This window comes from Centruroides vittatus, unplaced genomic scaffold (genome assembly GCF_030686945.1).
Source record: "Centruroides vittatus isolate TY-2023 unplaced genomic scaffold, ASM3068694v2 contig_4, whole genome shotgun sequence".
NCBI classification, from domain to species: domain Eukaryota; kingdom Metazoa; phylum Arthropoda; class Arachnida; order Scorpiones; family Buthidae; genus Centruroides; species Centruroides vittatus.
Window position 1 is genome coordinate 1,629,303 of NW_027122214.1, and position 18,070 is coordinate 1,647,372.

At 26.4% G+C, this 18,070-nt stretch overlaps 1 protein-coding gene across 2 annotated transcripts in view; it reads right to left on the minus strand.

Annotated features, from left to right (window-relative positions):
* Dhc64C (dynein heavy chain, cytoplasmic) overlaps positions 1-18,070 on the minus strand; it is a 152,304-nt gene that overhangs the window by 67,371 nt on the left and 66,863 nt on the right. For both annotated transcript variants that reach the window (XM_067271466.1, XM_067271467.1), the window contains exons 28-43: positions 17,786-17,932; positions 15,524-15,690; positions 15,272-15,445; positions 15,040-15,205; positions 14,626-14,811; positions 13,274-13,474; positions 12,906-13,188; positions 12,077-12,177; positions 11,151-11,307; positions 7,558-7,792; positions 7,147-7,330; positions 6,824-7,036; positions 2,657-2,809; positions 2,498-2,583; positions 1,452-1,608; positions 1,053-1,283 (exon numbers count right to left, since the gene is read on the minus strand). In XM_067271466.1, coding sequence (XP_067127567.1) covers positions 1,053-1,283; positions 1,452-1,608; positions 2,498-2,583; positions 2,657-2,809; positions 6,824-7,036; positions 7,147-7,330; positions 7,558-7,792; positions 11,151-11,307; positions 12,077-12,177; positions 12,906-13,188; positions 13,274-13,474; positions 14,626-14,811; positions 15,040-15,205; positions 15,272-15,445; positions 15,524-15,690; positions 17,786-17,932 — 2,841 coding nt within the window. The remainder of the gene's footprint in view (positions 1-1,052; positions 1,284-1,451; positions 1,609-2,497; positions 2,584-2,656; positions 2,810-6,823; positions 7,037-7,146; positions 7,331-7,557; positions 7,793-11,150; positions 11,308-12,076; positions 12,178-12,905; positions 13,189-13,273; positions 13,475-14,625; positions 14,812-15,039; positions 15,206-15,271; positions 15,446-15,523; positions 15,691-17,785; positions 17,933-18,070) is intronic.

An 18,070-nucleotide genomic window follows, 5' to 3' on the forward strand; every position in this document is an offset into this window, starting at 1 on the left:
CTACTTCAATATCATTTTATTAATTAATAAACATCTTAGAAAGATGAAAACCCAGCTTATTTTTTCACCAATTTAAAACCTTATAAATTTTGAGATGAACACAATCTTCATAGTTTACAAAAATAAAAAAGAATGATTCTTTGATTTTGAAGTCTTACTTATTAACTTATATATATATATATATATATTGAAAATGGGGCAATCCCAAAAGCTTTCTCCCATTGAATTAGAAATCAAATCTGTTTAAATCTCTATTATTATTCCAAAAGAACTGACTCTCTTTTGAATTATGTAATATTAATAAATCATTTATGTATCATCTGATCACAAATATTGTAACTTCTTAATTTATGCATATTAAAAAAAAGTCATGCAAATTTACACATGGTAACCATATTTAAGGAAAAATTTAATATAATTGCTCATTTCCACCTATTCATTTGCTGAAGATTGTCAGCAAATCAATAGGAATATTTATTAGAAGTGAATATATTTTGTTTTAATTTTTGTGCACACTTTTTTGGTTATTTTCCAATAGGTTAGATCATAAAAATTTCACTTATAGCCTCTTATCACATTATTTTGCTAATTATTTTCATTATACATAAATTTAAATTGTTCAAAATACTCTGATACATAACTCTTGTATAATACAAAAGTTGCATGCATATGATTTTTCAAAAAGTTTTTTCATGTCTGTAATTTTTAAGTAAGAAATAATGTTTCAGCTACCTCATAGAATCAATCTTATTAATTGCTACTATAGAGATAAGAATTTTGAAGAAGACTGAAAAACTACTGTGTGACAACACTTAATAAATAAATAATGTAATTAATAAAGTATTAGTGCAAATGAACATCATATCAGAAAAATATATTTAACATTAGGATTTAGTATAGTTATATAAATAATTAAATTTATATTCTTAGATAAATATTTTAATTTAATTTATATTATTTACATGTCAACAGATTACTATCTTAACCTATTTTATAGTAAAGTTGATTGATTGCATCATATTCAGTTAATTAGAAGTATTAGTAACATTTACCTGCAAAGTAGGAGACAAGATGTCTTCTTTCAAGGATTCTCCTTCCTTTTTCTTTTTATAAGTTAGTTCTTCTTCTGCTTCTTCTAATGGAATGCTACGTAATCTGGACATAAAATTTTCAAAAATCATTTCAGTTGATAAGACATCTTCACTGAACCAAATCATACCACAACGAGACACAGTAGCAAGAGTAGCAAATTTCAAGTCTTGTACTTCAAACATTATTCTAACCTGTAAAAATTTATACAAAAATTTAAAAATTTCATTTATTTTAATCAAAGTAATTTGCAGACTTAATAATATTTATGTTAATTACAAATAATTTTTTTGAAATAAACTATCAATTTTCAAAGAAAAAATGTTATCATCATCAAGTTAACAACAATAATCATTATTTACATTTGGAGGCAAACTCAGACGTTCACCATTTGGTAATGTAAGTAGCTTATTGTCATCAAGAACACTATTCAAATTTTCAACCCATTCTGGATCAACATCACCATCAAATATAATCCATTGTCGCTTATTAATTTCACCACGAACATTGTCAATGATTCTAAAAAATGTTAAAATCAAAAAATTTGAATAATTTTATTAGATACAATTTAATAATTTATTTATAATTTAACTACAATAAAAAAGATAACATATTAATTTTTATGTTTACTGTATTTACTCACATATATGATGAGGTATGACTTTAAAGATCAAAATAAACAAAATTAGATTTATTAATACAATTCTAATTTTATTTTGTTTAATTACAAGTAAAATATCAAATAAACATAAATGCACACATTGTCCTGCAAAAATTACTGGTATTTTAAACTTTAAGGAAAAATCTTGTAAAATCAACAACATAATTTGTTCATGTAAAGCTGGACAATTGGGAATCTTTTTTTAGCCAATTCTTAACACTCAAATCCTCTCTCCGTCAATTAAACGAGTTTCTCCAAATTCTAATTTCCAAATAATCATCTGTTTTCATATGGGAATGGATTAAAACTTATATCGGGCTCCCATGTGATTTTGGAATTTCAATCTGGAATTCAATTCAAAAGCTTTGTTTTTCCCTATTGCTATTCATTTTTACTCCTGACAATATACAAGAAAAATTCAAACAACCAAGATAATAGTTATGTTTTTAAATACAAGAGGGGTAAGCATCTGGTAAAAAATGTGAATACACAGTTCACAAAAATTATTTGCAAAAACACAAAGAATCTTTTGCTCATGTGTATAGGATGACCTAAAAATTTGAAGCTGTGATAAATGAATAAAAACCTCGTCTTATATGCAAGTAAATACAATATATAGAAAATAAAATTTTAAAATTTAGTAAAGGTAAGATTACAATAATTACATATTAAAAAAGTCCATTTAATTATAAAGTCAGTTTTGAAATCTTAAAAATTTCCTAATATAGATAAAATAATAAAACTTACTTTCTTAATACATGTGTAAAAAGACCATCTGTCCATTCACGAGTATTTGGATCGAGAGTGCCATATAAAGCTTCTTTAGAAATTGCCTATTTAGAAAAAAAGGCATTTGTTAATGTTAACCATAATCAGCAGTTAAGAATTTACAATAAAATTACTGACCTTTGGATCAATAACATGAGCAACACCTTCTACTCCTTCATATCTTTCCAACGCTTTTAGCAAAACTCGCCATGCAGTTGACTTCCCACTTCCACTTGGTCCCACCATCATTAAGCCATGATTTAATTGTGATATTTGATAAAGTTGTAATACCTAAACATAATAAATTAAAAATAATGAATAACTGAACATTATTAAAATCAATAAACATTTATTATCTTTATTATATATTTATTATCTGCCTATTTCCTAAATTCTAACGAATAAGTAATTTAGTTAAAAAAAAAAATTCCTATTTATTATTTTATACCTAAAAACATTAAACTTAATTTTAAAAAATATTAAGTGAAAATACTTCAGCCATCATCTCCTCAATCTTTATGAATTTACATTTTATGGTATGTACTGTACAGTACATATTCAGATAAACTGTTTCATGAAGAATAGTAGTATTAAGAATCATTCAGGAAACAACTAAGTACCAATACAATTACTTTTTTAAAATTAGAATGATTTAGTATCTGACATTCAGAGCATTAAGCTAATTTTTTGTTAAAGTTTGAGATAAATATTTAAAAATGCTTAGTTTGAAGTTTATTTTAAATATTGTAGGTATTGTTACAAATTTATTAGTGTAGTTCTGCAAGTTATCCTGATTTTGTGAAGACATTTATATAACAATACAGATTATACTGTATAGAAATTTCAAATTTAATTCAAAAAGAAAAACTGATTGTAAATTATTATTTACCACTTTCTTCAAATATAATTTATTAAATTTCTATTTGAAAGAAATATATTAATTTAAACTATTTTGTATTAATTATCTAATATTATATATATTGTGCAAGTATTATCCATTTGAAAATAAATTTTTTTACATAAAATTTATTAATTTTTTAAAATCTATAACAATATGTTACAATAAAACTATATTTATTATTAATCTGATAATATAAAAAAAATTCAATAATATCTTGTGAAGTTATTTTAGTGTATAATATATAAATTTAAATCAAACACCATATTATTAAGTACTAATAAGTATAAAATCCAATTACAGTGAACTTCATTATTTCAATATTGGATAGCTTGAAATAAATGCACAATAAAATTCAAAATCATTATCTGGTCCAGCGACCCACAAAAATATCGTTTGATTTGAAATCTTGCATTGTATTGTGTGTTTATAAGAGAGTTTCTATGCTCAAGTGGCAGTTTCAATATCACCAACTATACATTGATTTATCGGATGTCTTTTCAAGTTCATTCAAACATTGTACACATTGCCAACAAAGAGAGAATTTTTTAATTTTTATGGATGAAATCTGTTTGACATTAATTATTTTGAATATTTTTTACAATAATCTATTGTTTCAATAATTCCAAAGTCCACTAAATAAATGTGTGTTAATAAAGCTTGTTTTCATTATATAACATTATTTTTGTAATTTTGAACTCAAGATGAAATTTGTGGTAATTCTTACTGAAGAACTTAAGCTTCGTTTGTATGTTATTTTCAGGTCTTGTTTTGAGTGTAATTTGGTTATGTTTTCATTAAGTACACACCAACTGATGTGTACTTAATGACAATGTTTTACCGAAGTTTTATTCACAAAAAGATTTGACTAGAGGCAAGTTGGAGCCCTGAACATGATATGAATAATATACTGAGTGACATTCAGAAATTGAAAACAAAACCATAAATCTTAATAATCCTAAAAATTATATATATGTGTGTAAAGAACCCAACCTTCCATCAACAATATCATAATCAAAATAACAAAAGAAAATACAGTGAAAACTGCTTATGCGACCACCTGCATTCGACAAGCACCTGTCAAAACAAACAAAAATTTCTGGCACGAAAGACTTTATACATAGAGTCTTCATATAAGTTACCCATATTAAATGACCACCTGTGTAACGTGACTGCAGGCATCAATTTTTGATCCAAAACAACATACAACAACTGTAATAAGCAATCACTCCCGCAAATATATCTGGTCTAAACTCTTGTTCGAATCCACCTTGGACACTTCTCCCACCCTTGAAATTAGGTGCAGGTATTAATGAATTAGTCTAGCAACAAAGGAAATTCATTTCAGTTTGTTCGAAATTGTCCGAAAAATGAAAGAAATGCAAAGCGCTGTCATTAGAAAATTGTGTTAAAGTTATCAGAGAAAGTGAAAATATTTTATCACAATGGCAATTAGTGGTGAATTTTAACTGTGGGAAAACGAAATTTATTTTCCGTAGACCTACAGTATTTTCCTTAGGGGTATAAAATATCGTACACGATACAATTAATCGGCTGATCTCATCATTTCATAAAATTTATTTTATTCATTAATTTTTTTTATGCTCATATACAGTACATGTGCAATAAATAGTTTCTGTATCAACCTACCTTATTTCCACAATATTTTTAGAAAAATAATATCCAAGTTATTTTTGCATGCAAAATATTCAAAAAGCAATAAATGCATTAATGCGAAAATCAGTTTTATAGGCAACCTTCCTTTTTCAATTCCATCATTGTCATTGGACAATCGCAGAATGTAATGAAATCGTATTATGAAAAAAAATAATAAAATCGTTTTATTATTAATTAATAATTTTCCTTATTGTACTTAAGAAAATATTAAATATGAAAAAATTACAGTATTTCAGTATTTTAAAAGTTAAAATAAGATTAAACTAATGAAAACCAACCAAAGTGATGGAGAGATACAACGTGCATGTATATTAATGACATAATACACACAACTGAGGAACGAATAAAAAGAACAGAGTTGAATTAATTAAATCAGAAAAAAGAAAGTGTGCATTATAATCGAGAAAATGCAAGTATTGTATTAATCTTTAAAATACTGGTATTAAATCTGTCTTATAAAATCATGATGACTCCTGTAAATTGAGTTATACAATAAGAATAAAATACAATACCGATATAGCTCTATTGTTGAAAAAATTCGCTTATTTTTGCCCACTTCGAGTTATGCTTAGTGGAAATGGCTAAAAAGTGTGCAAAATACATACAGAAATACAGTATTACAGCACCACCTGTATTGGATGACCACTTGTCTAAAAGACCACTTTTTGAAGGAACTGTGAGTGGTCGCCATAGACAGGTTTTACCGTACTATCATTTTCAATAATAGAAATTTGTTAGCAGTGATATCTATCAACTTCACACCTGAGAGCATCGCCTCCTACTTATTCTCAGCAGCAAAAAAAAACTTTCCTGCAACCTTCTGGCCTGCTGTCCCCATTCAGCTGTTTTAATGTGACAACTGATAGCCAGTGGGTAGTTGTCGCAAGTTCAACGAAATTGATTGCAAATCACTGCCAGTTTCTCAACCAATATAGTTAACTCTGTGCCACTGAAAATAGATTATACTATCATTGCCAACACTGAACACCTTGAAATCCATCCCTCTCGAATAGATCTACTCCTGCAATGCAGAAATAGCCACCTACAAGACGTTCTCTTCTAGAACAATCCTACTCAACCCTCTCGTGCATACAACCTCTGGCTCCTTCAAAAAACCCAAGTATTTACATCAAATTGCGGTCTAAATGTGAGCTCTCTCTCTAATGAGACCGCTAACAGTGTATAACTAATTGTTTATTTGCTGTAGATAGCTTCTATTTTTTCTGCTCAAATAAATGAGCATTTATTTGTTTAATTGGTATTCGAGTGATTCACTTCTGTCTCGCTGACTGCCTCCATCTGAAATCTGATCGTCTGCTCATGTAACTAAGGTAGAACTAAAATAAACAGCCATTCTGGCTTCTGTGTCTGTTTGCCGGGACACAATGGTGTCATCCTGATGAGTGGACCAACGATGTGCCGACTCTCCAGACACACACACACATATATATTTATTTATTTTAATGAATTAAATATATAAATTGCTCAAATTGCATAACTATTGCAATCTTCAAAATTTATGATAAATTTTTAAAAGTTAAATAAAAAAATTAAAAATATTCAAATAAAACAAAAATTAATTACAATATCAATTATTAAATCATTGTTACTTAAAAAAATTTTTCCTGTTTGTAAAAAGTGGCATTGTGATTAATTATAATTATTCTTCAATAAACTGATAAAAAATGAAATTCACTTCAAGTAACAATTTTTTCAAATAGTATACTTACTTTTTCCATCCAAAGGCATCCTTGTTCATCATAACCACCACAAACAAGATACATTTCTTGGCAAACTTTCTTTATTTGCTCTTTCAGTCCTTTCATTTCAGCTCTAGTATATGAAATGCCAGGAAATACATCAGATAATAAAGAAAATAAAAGAGGAATGTCTTCAGCAACTAATTTTGGAACCATGGTCTCACACACACTTTGAATTAAAATCTATTAAAAATTAAGTTACTATAATTATTACATAATGTATGTAATAAATCTTAAAATTATTTATAATAATAAAACTTGAAGTGTCATTTATATATTAACAAGTAACTTACCTCCTGTTCTGGTAATTGTTCAGCAATAATTCCTTCATCTGCTTCTTCGCCTCTTTCTTTCATATCATCTTTGATTTTTTGAATTCTGTCACGTTTAATATTTCCTGCACTCACAAGAACACTTTTCAGAGCTCTCAGACCAAAATCATAGTGGGACTGATTAGAGAGCTGTTCATCACATAACCTGGAATATGTCAGATTAAATAAAAATATTTTATTATTTAATATTAAAAAAGTTATCTTTTTTCAAATATAAATAAAAAGTGTAATGATATTGCTGTTTATCGTAAATAGCTTAATTAATGTATTATATATAAGTATATATATCGTAGAAGTATTTTTCTTTCATTTTAAATTAATGAATTTAACATTTATGTTTTATATATTTTTACTTAAAGATCTTGCACATACTTGAAAAAGGGTACAATTTTGCTAGCCAATTTTTCTGCTGTTCTGAATCCTTGAGAAAAAAGCATAACTTGAGCAATTAATTGTCTGTCAGGAGTAGTCATTGCCAATGAACGGAATAATTTTTTTAAATTGTCAGGTAAATTTGAACGACCAGCATAACCTGGATTCATAGTTATAAAAATAGCCATGTCTGGATTTATACGGACTTGTTTTCCTATTAATTCAACAGTCATTTCTGCAAAAGTTATAGGATAATTATTTTAATTTCATAATGTATGTATATATATATATATATATATATTATTTGTGAATTTTATATATATTCACAAATTCTAGAGACAAAACAAAAGATATTTTAAAAACATTAAAACTGATTATAACCTTTTTGGTTATAACATCAAAACTAACTGAATAGAGAACTAAGAGATATTCATATACTACACATCAAAAGATTTTGTTGAACAAAAATTTATTTCGTAGAAATCCTGTAAAACTTAAACATACGATACATAAAACACAGTTGTGCTAACCTGGCAATCAATAACAGTGCCTGTAGTAATTAATGTAAATTTTTTGAAAGTACAATAAAAAGGCATATACAAATAATTAAAGTAATGCTTAACTATAAAAGCTATTAAAGAAAAATGAATTTCAATAATGAATTAGAAACAAACATAGAAGGAACATATAATATGAAGAAAGCTGTGAGGGAATATGATGTAGATGGTCTATATATGTTTTTCAATCTTTTTCTCATTGTGATCAGTAAAATTATGGTAATTTTATGTGGACCAAGTAATTATATGTGACTATGAATTATCTTTATTTATTAAGCTTATATATGCTTATATAGAGTTACTGTACATAACGAAATACACACAGTAACTCTAGATTGCTATTTAAAATATCACCCATAATTGATTGCACAAGCTTCAGTATGGTCAAATATTTTTCTGTGGGTCAGTTAAATTTTTATCATGAACTGATGTCAGTTTTTGGACTGGTAAAAAACACTGGTCTATATGAATTGACACATTTGGGTTGCTGCACAAGCTTCATTTGGTGTTGGTGATTTTGTTAAATGAGGACATCTTTCTAGAATTTGAATAAAAACTTTCAAAATTATATAAATTCTTCTGTATCATTTTAATTTATTACTATGTTCATGAGTTACCTTTAAAGCTAATTAGCATAATGACTGCCAGAATGCTTACAAAAATACTAATAATTCATTCTTTGTTCCTGATTCATTACTTCAGCAAAAAACATTTTTCCAGTAAACTTTGTATTAAGATTCAAATTTTAAAACACAATATTATTCAATCAAAAAAATCATTTTCTAATACAAATCCATAGTTAAGCGGCAATGCTGAAAGTATTCTGGTGGATTTGAATACTAAATAAGGCTAAAACAATAAATAAAGTAAACAGTTTGGAATCTCATTATGGTGTCTTGAGTCATCTATAAAGATTTTAGAAGAAAAATTAACATCAGTAAAAAAAAAGAAAACTAGATGAATTAGATTCTAAACGAATTCATTTGTATAAAAATATGCAAATGAATTTATTGATCGGGCAAATAATGGTGAATGAAAGAATAATGTTTGGTTTAATAACAGATAAACATTATAAGGTATTTAATTTTATTGAAGTAGCTAAGTTTATTATAAAAAGTGATTTAAAAATAAATTTAAGCTGAATGTGTTAAGAAGCTTTAATGATATTGCAAAATGTCAGAGGATCATTTTTCTACATTATAGTAATAAATGTTAAACAAAAGTTAATTATAAATCAAACAATAAAGATTTATTAATAAATGGTATCTTAAAAAATCTTATACATATTTATTACTCAGAATTCTTCATGGGAATTCTTATTTTCAGCAAGCCAAAAAATTTAAAAAGTTATCAGTATGAGGGAATTAGACATAAAATTGTTAAATTAAAAATACATGGCTTAAAGAACAATTGATCATACATATGAAGCATTTCATATAATCAAAATAATTTTTTGGGGGCTTATTGAAAACTTGATTACAAGAAAATGAAAAGCAGAAACTGTTGGATGATACTCAAATATCCTGACAATTTTTCAGTTTTTAAATTAAAACATTTTGACTTTAAAATGGTTGACCAAATGTGTAAGAAACTATTAGCCATTTCTAAGAGAACTCAGTCCAGATCCCCATAATTTATCATATATAGCATCGGTCAAGGCACTGTTCCTAATTCTTCATCATACTGTCAAACCCACCTGTAATGATGATATAATTATGGTGGTTTTATAGCATAAATGTGCCTTGTATTAATCATCATTTGTAAAAAAAATGTATCTTTAATTTCATAGAAACATATTCATTTGCTTTATTCTAATTTTTATTATTAACTTTTATGATGTATAATTGTAATTATAATGTGTAAACTGTAAATAGTACAAATTTCTAATGTTTTTAACCAGAACTACATTAAAAAAATCTCAAATCAGATTCCATCTGACTGATAAACTGATTTCTAATTGCTAATGTCCTACAATAAATCATAGTAGCATTCCCACTAGTTTTTATTCCCATTTATTATAGATAGCCAGATGCAAGCAAGGTGTCAGCCTACCATTCTGAAGAATCTGGGAACAAATCAAAAGACATCATAAATTTTTTGAAGGATAGTCCACAGCTATCCCTCAAAAAGTGTAGTAAAGTGATATGTTAGGCCTGTCATTCAACCATACAGCTTCCTTATTCTGGACCTGGCTGAACCAATAATGGGTTTAATAAAAAAAATTTCTTAGAAAGACACAGGGCAGAAAGAATGTACAGTACATACAGGGTGTTTGGAAATTCCCGTTACAAACTTCTAAAACTTGTAGAAGGGAGTGAGTACATAATATTTTGATTAGGAACCCATGTCTGGAAATGTATCGTTTCCATTCTACGACGGTTTCAATTCAGATGTTTAACTCTTCCCCTTCTGCTGAGAGAAAGAGAAAAGTCTCAGAGTGTACCAGAACATGCTTCATAGGTACAATGTCTGTAAGAACGGTGGTGGTCGCGAGCCGCTGTTGTAATGCATCAGTACTGTTCTGTACGTAAAGTATGCTGGGTTCTTTTTTGTTTTGGAATAATGTAAACACAAAAAGCTTAAGTGTTAAGTACTCACTCCCCTCTACAAGTCTTAGAAGTTTGTAATGGGAATTTCTGAACACCCTGTATATAAAAACTACTTTATTACATACAAGATAAGTGAATTTAACAACTTTCTAAAGAATGTCAAATGTAAATGTGACATTCAAATTATTAAAATTTAATTTTAATAAAACAATTACATAGAGAAAAAGTGCTTGAGGATAAATTTTCAAGCATTCTTCTCTAAGCATATGCAACAAAATATAGTTGTCATAATAAAAAAATTGATGAATAAATAATATTTACATTCATTCATAACAAATTAAAATTGAATTACATAAATAACAATTATATTACTTATAGTTGAAATATAATATCAGTTTAACAGTTAAGTGAAAATGTTTCAATAGTAAGAGTGTAAACAGTATTTTCTTATAACTGAACTAAGGAAATGCATTAAATTATACTATACCTCTATCTTTTTTATTTTGTTGATTTTTTAATGTTTCTTGTATCATCTGTATCTGTTGAGAAACAGCAGATAGCATTCTCTCTTCAAGCCGGTTAAATTCATCAAAGCAGCCCCAGGCACCAACTTGACACAATCCAACAAATATCCTTCCCATGGCCTAAACATAAAAAAAAAAAAAAAAAAAAAAAAGGTAAATTAGTGGGCATTCTTCTTGTATAGAAAATTTTGTAAATCAGTTTTTTGCACAAGATTTGTAAACTGCATGGTATAGCAAATCATGTGAAATAATTGCATAAACTGTATTATGTATTATACAGAGAAAAAGTTACTGCATTCCTGGTTTACGAATACTTAAACTGTATTCGTAAACCAGGTGCAAAGTGCAAAGTGACTTTGTTCATTTTGTAACAATAGAATTCATATTCTTATAGTTATTATGTTACAGATCCATTTTATATACAGGTTTAAGGAATTTTGTTCATGTATATTAAAATTCATTAAGGTTTTTGGTGCACAAAATTGATTCAAATACAAGCACTCCCCACTTACAAACACATTTACATTCCCAAGGTTATTTTTATCCTATATATATATAAGATTAAAAAAAACACACACACAAACAAACATTATGAAACCTGATAAATTTGTAAAGCCAAACAATATGTAGTGGGAAATCTCAAGTAAAAAAATAAGGAAACATTTTTTAAATTAAAATAATAAACAGTACATATATAAATTACTACAAATTATATATTTTATAATAATATTTGTAAATTTTGAAGCTGTATTAATTTCTTACATATAGAATGCAATAATTTAATCTTTTATTTGTTGTGTAGTGAGAATTTAGTTATTGTTACAAAAACAGATATTTAAAATTGATGTATCAGAAATTACATTAAAAATATATTATAAATTATACATACTTGGAAATCGAAAGTTTCATCACAATTAAATACAAGAACAAATCTTCCAAGCTGATGACCAAGAGCTTTAACAGATTCAGTTTTCCCTGTTCCAGCAGGACCTATAAAATGTATTAAAAATATTATTTACACAGACAATACTTTTAGACTACACACACCATTGATTCACTTAACATTATTGTTTTTTTACTTTGAAGATTATGATTGATTAAAAAAAATGTGAAGTATGTTTTGTTTTAAGACATTACAATTTTGTATCAATACTAAATATGATTAAAATTAAAATTGCTTATAAGTTAGCTTTCTGAAATTTGAACTTTTAAACATCATGTAAAAATATAAATTGTGAAGTATGAAAATAATCATAAGTTTCTTCAGATTTAAAAAATATTTGAAAATGATTATACAACTATAGAATAAGATAGTTGTTATATTATACAAAGTATTATTTATCCTAACAATTTTATTTTGTAAAAATTAAGTGTAATTAGTCTCATCAGTCTTGAATAACAGTGTTTAGAGTACTTCTTTTCTAAATATTGTTTCATAACTTATCATTACCAATTCTCCAAATAGCAATATCAATTTAAATTTTTTAAAAATAACCTTGTTTTTAATAAATGACATTATGTATAATAAATGAGCAATTGTAATTTGAAACTAATGTTTTTAATTGACTTTTAAGTCAAAGATATTTTTCAATATCACAAGCTTTAAATAATAGACATTTGATAAAAAACACTCACAGTTTGAAAATTAAACAGAAGTTTGAAAATCATAGATATAATTAAAATTTTAGTATCATTTAGTTTAATAATAATAAATTTACCAAACGGAGATCCACCAAGTCTTGCTTCCAATGCTTGTGTCATTGTTAAATAACATCGATCAGTTAAAGGTGTTTGAACTAACTTTTCTTGAACACCAAGATATTCAAATCCATAATTAAATTTGGCATTTGCCATATGAATTGACAACTGTTGTAATACATCTGGTTGGCGAGGATCAAAGTAGAAACGCATTCGACTAAGCCAGTCAAAGCATTTTGGACTGGTAACTTTATTTTTTATTAACATTCTAGTAACATCTCTTTTATGTACAAATTCTGTAATCTGTATAATAATAATAATAATAATAACAATAATGATAATTGTATTTTAATATATTTATTATTAAAATTTATAAAAATGGTCTTACTAAGTGTTCTAATTTTTTTCTTCGGAGAGGAGGTTGTTCTTGTAAAACTGAATCAGCCAAAATATTAAGTGTAGATTCAACTGCCTGTAATACATCTTCAACTGGTTTCAAATCATTGTCACTTTTATTAGCAATTGTCTGTAATGCATTTTCAATATCTTCTGACCAAGAAATTTGTGCTGCCAAGACCACAATTTGAGACTAAAAATAAATGTATTTAATATATGATTAAAATAAAAGTTTTGTTTTTAAAATTATTTAAAAATTGATCATACAAGTATATAAAATTTTATCATAGGAGTTGTTTAACCAATTGATATTCAAGGAATAACTAAGAGTTTATTTATATTAGACTGATTATAACACATTAAAATAAATAAAACCCAATTATTTACTTCAAATATAGCCAGATTATTTAGGCAATTATTTGGTAATGTTTCTATACAGTCAAACCTGTTTTTGTGCGGGGGATAGGGACCGCATAAAAGAAAATGCATTAAAAAAAAATCGTGCAAAACTTCACGAGTGACTATAAAAAATAGTTTTCGCAACACAATTAAAAAAATATTTTTTTTATGCGATGAATAGGGACCGCATAAAAAAAGTCTCACGTAGAAAATAACTCAAAACCGTACGAAATAACTAGGAATTGCTTTTTTAACTCCTTGGGCCTTTTTCTGCAACACCTAATGGGGAAAAAATCCTCTAAGAATTTTAATTTTTATATTAATTAATTATTTCCACTTAAATACCAATCTAACATTAAAAAGTTAAAAATAATCGTTAAATAATGATTTTATTTGATAAATATAGCTGCAGGAAGTGTTATTTCATTTAACAAGGTGTGAAATTTCACACCTGCAGTCTAAAGCTGGAGGGGAGTTAACTTACTGCATCTGTTCAAACATAACATAATATTTATGGTTTTTATGCTATTAAAATAAGAGGGGACCAAAATAAACATATGAGAAAAAAATTTTACTGAATAAAAAATGAAAAAAACCTGCTGATGTCATAGAAAACAACCAATAGAGTTTTTAAAAATTTTACAGGAGTCAATTATGTTCCAATTTGATTGAAATTTTCATATACGGCACAAAAAAAAAATTGCACAAAACAAATCGCACAGAAAAAAGACCGCACAAAAACAGGTTTGACTGTATAAAACATTTTTCACATGTTTCATATAAACTTTATATCAAATACACATGAATTAATTGAAGTGAATTTTATTAAAATTTTCATTGAATGAAGTACAATGGTTAAATTTTAGATATATTTTTAAACAAAGACTAGCAGATTATTATTAGTTATAATTATTTACAAAAACAAAATAATTAAAATTTATTTACCTGATAGTTGTCAACCCACTTCATATATTCAGATGGTTTAATATTTCCCTGTTTATATGGTACAATTTCAACAACAGCTGAAGCTAATAATTTAGCAAGTGTTACTCTCATTTCTTTTTCAACAAGTGAAAGCCATTCATTTATTTTTGGATGTTCTGTTATTGACACTGGAGTACTGAAAACCACCTGTTTACATACAGTAAAATTATGATTTGTAATATGCTAATAATTGATAAAATTTTTTTTTATGTATATTACATTAAAAATTTAATAAAGATCATATCATATATATAATGAATAAATCAAAAATATTTGATTTTTAGAAACACTAAAGTAACATTGCCAACTTAAATTTTAATTTATAGTTATCAAAAATTTTAATTGAATAAATTAAGTTTATTCAATAAAACAAACCTCTTCCCCTTCTTTTGATGCAATTCCTTTAACAATAGTATTATCTTCATTTAATATAATAGCAGCAACACCAGCAAACATTTTTTTAAAGTGTTTTTGTAAACGTGGAATATTTTTACTATTGCCAATAATTTCCAAAAGATCTTCATCTCCAACAAAATAAAATCTAAATGAAACAGACTTATCAGGCATAGAATTTTTATTAAATTTAAATGTTTTCAAAGCACATTACCTTGGGAAAGATGATCGTTCCCTTTCCAAATATTCACCAAGTGCTTTCTGAATTTTTCCAAGTAAATCAGCCAGACGTTCTAAAGACCTCTGGACACCAGGGATGTTCAGAATATCCATCACAAGTGGAGATTTGGCTACTTTTTTCATTAATGTAAGAAATTCTGCACTGATGCTACAAATAAAATTCAAATTCAAATTAATTATTTTGTTTACAAATAAACTGAAAAAGTTTTTATCAGAATTTTTTTACCTTTGAAATCGTGATGTCTCAACAGGAAGAAGTGTTTGAATATCAGCACTTCCTGAAAAAATACCTTCAAGATAAACCCAACGACGCTGAACATCGATCCATACATCAAATAAAGCATTAATACGATTTAACTTTTCTTCCCATGCTAATGCATCTTCTTCAAATTCCTATCATTAGAGTATTTTAAATTCATGAATAGATAAGACAATTGATAAAATATTAAATAAACATACTTTGCTACTACAAAATCTTCACAAATATACTTATGGCACAAAGGTTTTTATTAAAAATTAAAATTACAAATGGTTTTATGAAAAAAATATATTGAATTTTCATTATTTCTGGAAAATGTATTTAAACAATAATTCTAAAAAAAAAAAAAAAAAAAAAGCCTGAGTAATGCAAAACACTTTCTATGATTATAAAAGAAAACAGTTTCCAATTTGTATTTACAGTAGAGCATCGATTATCTGAATACTGATCAATCGAAACATTGATTAACCAAAAGCATTCTAGTCGACAAATTCAAATTTCCACTAGTGCTGTGGCACTGCAATATTTGGCTATGTCTTTGGTTACTCCAATATTATTTTTGTTAATGTGCATTTTTAGCTGACTGCACTGGCATGACCATGAGAGGGTACTTACCAAGGGAACATGCCAGTATTTGAACGAGGTGCTTTTTTTCTTATTGTGAGTGGTGAGCTTTGCTTGTTTTGTGTAATGTTTTTCTGAGGACTGTGTGCCAGGACATGTATCATGCTGAATTGGAACGTTTTTGATACTAGATTAACTTCCGAAATATAATTTTTTTGTTTTTATATTTTTCAATATATTTATTTTTACAATTCTCATGTTGACTCAGAATATTTTCTTCATAATTTTGAAGTTTAGAATAGTCTAAACTTCAAAATTATGAAGAAAATATCCTGAGTCAACATGAGAATTGTAACCATATGCAAATAAAGTGGATGCCTTGTACCTACCACCAAAGGGCTAGAAACAGTTAAAAATGGGATACGGACAGTACGTGTGAAAGTACATGTGAAAAGAATTCTTTGTGGTTTTAATAGAAAGGTGTCAGATCCTTCAATAAAAGACTGACACTGGATCATTTTTAACTTTGTGAATTTTTACCTACATTTACCTTGTTTTAAGAAGTTTATTCTTCTAAACCATTATTGTTGTTACTTCTGTGGTCAAATTAAAGGATTTAAAAATAGACTCAAAAATATTTTATTTTTTGTGAATAGTCTAAACTTCAAAATTATATATTTATTTTGTTTGTGCAAAATAATGAAATAATTTTTAACCATACAATAGCCACAGTTATTATTTTTAAAAAAATTTTGTTAGGCTTAACATCAACAAAAATTCAACACAAAGCAACACGCAACAGAGAAAAATTTCAACATGGGATAGGTTAATATATTTTTTGTACAGTACATAATCAGTTATCCGAACAAACCCAGTCCCGGATTGTTTTGGATAATTGATGTTCTACTGCATTTATTTTACAAATCAATTTTAAAATATGGCAAATTATTAAAAATTATTTAATTGTTTCTTATTTTGAAAAATTTTTTAGTGAACTTTTAGAATATCAAAAAATTTAATGGAAAGTTCTGTCTAAAGTATGATTCATTAAATTTCATTCTTTTGGACAAAACTCCTCTGTATTAAATATTGTATACTAAGAATTGTTTTATGTTAATGATGTTTCATATATCATTAATATTGTATTGTATATTCTGCTTGTAAAGTTATGTATTTTGAGATATTTGTTCATCTCTGTATCATGGGAATGTATCTTTTCTATTATTTAAATAAATAATTATTAAATGTGAATTATATTTATATACAAAATCAACTGAAATCTTAACTGATTATTAAATACTGAATGATTTAATTTTTATACTAAAGAAAATGAATATATTTGAATTTAAAAAATAAGAAAAAAAATTAATATATTTGATAGTTTATTTTATTGTGTTAAATTCCAATTCAAAATGCTGTTTTTGACTGAAATATAGCTAGAGGACATTAAATAATCTTAATTTAAATAGCTGTATAATAATAATAATAATATTTATGCAAAGAAAGTTTATTATTTGAAAAATAGGAGTAAGAAATTTCTTAAGAATTTCAGTTTAATTAGGTTACCACCATAACTATCATTTAAATGTTAGTTAAAACAATCAAGACATTATTACTAAAAATGCATTTTGCTTGCAATTACTATATAAAAATAGTTTTAAATACCTTATAATATGGAGATAACTTCATAGCAGCAACTGAATTGATATGTTCCTTTACTCTATTAAATAAGTCATCCCAGCCTCGTATTAATCTACACTTATTTTGATAATTTACTAATTCTAATTCATAGTTCTGCCAAGCTTCACGGACCTAAAATTAATATTGATTAATTTAAACAACAATTTAAAAATTTTTTAAATTATTAAAAGATAACTTAAGTATTCCAAGATAAAGACAGATCTCACATTGAACTATTATTGAGAATTTACATTTGAATATAAATTACAT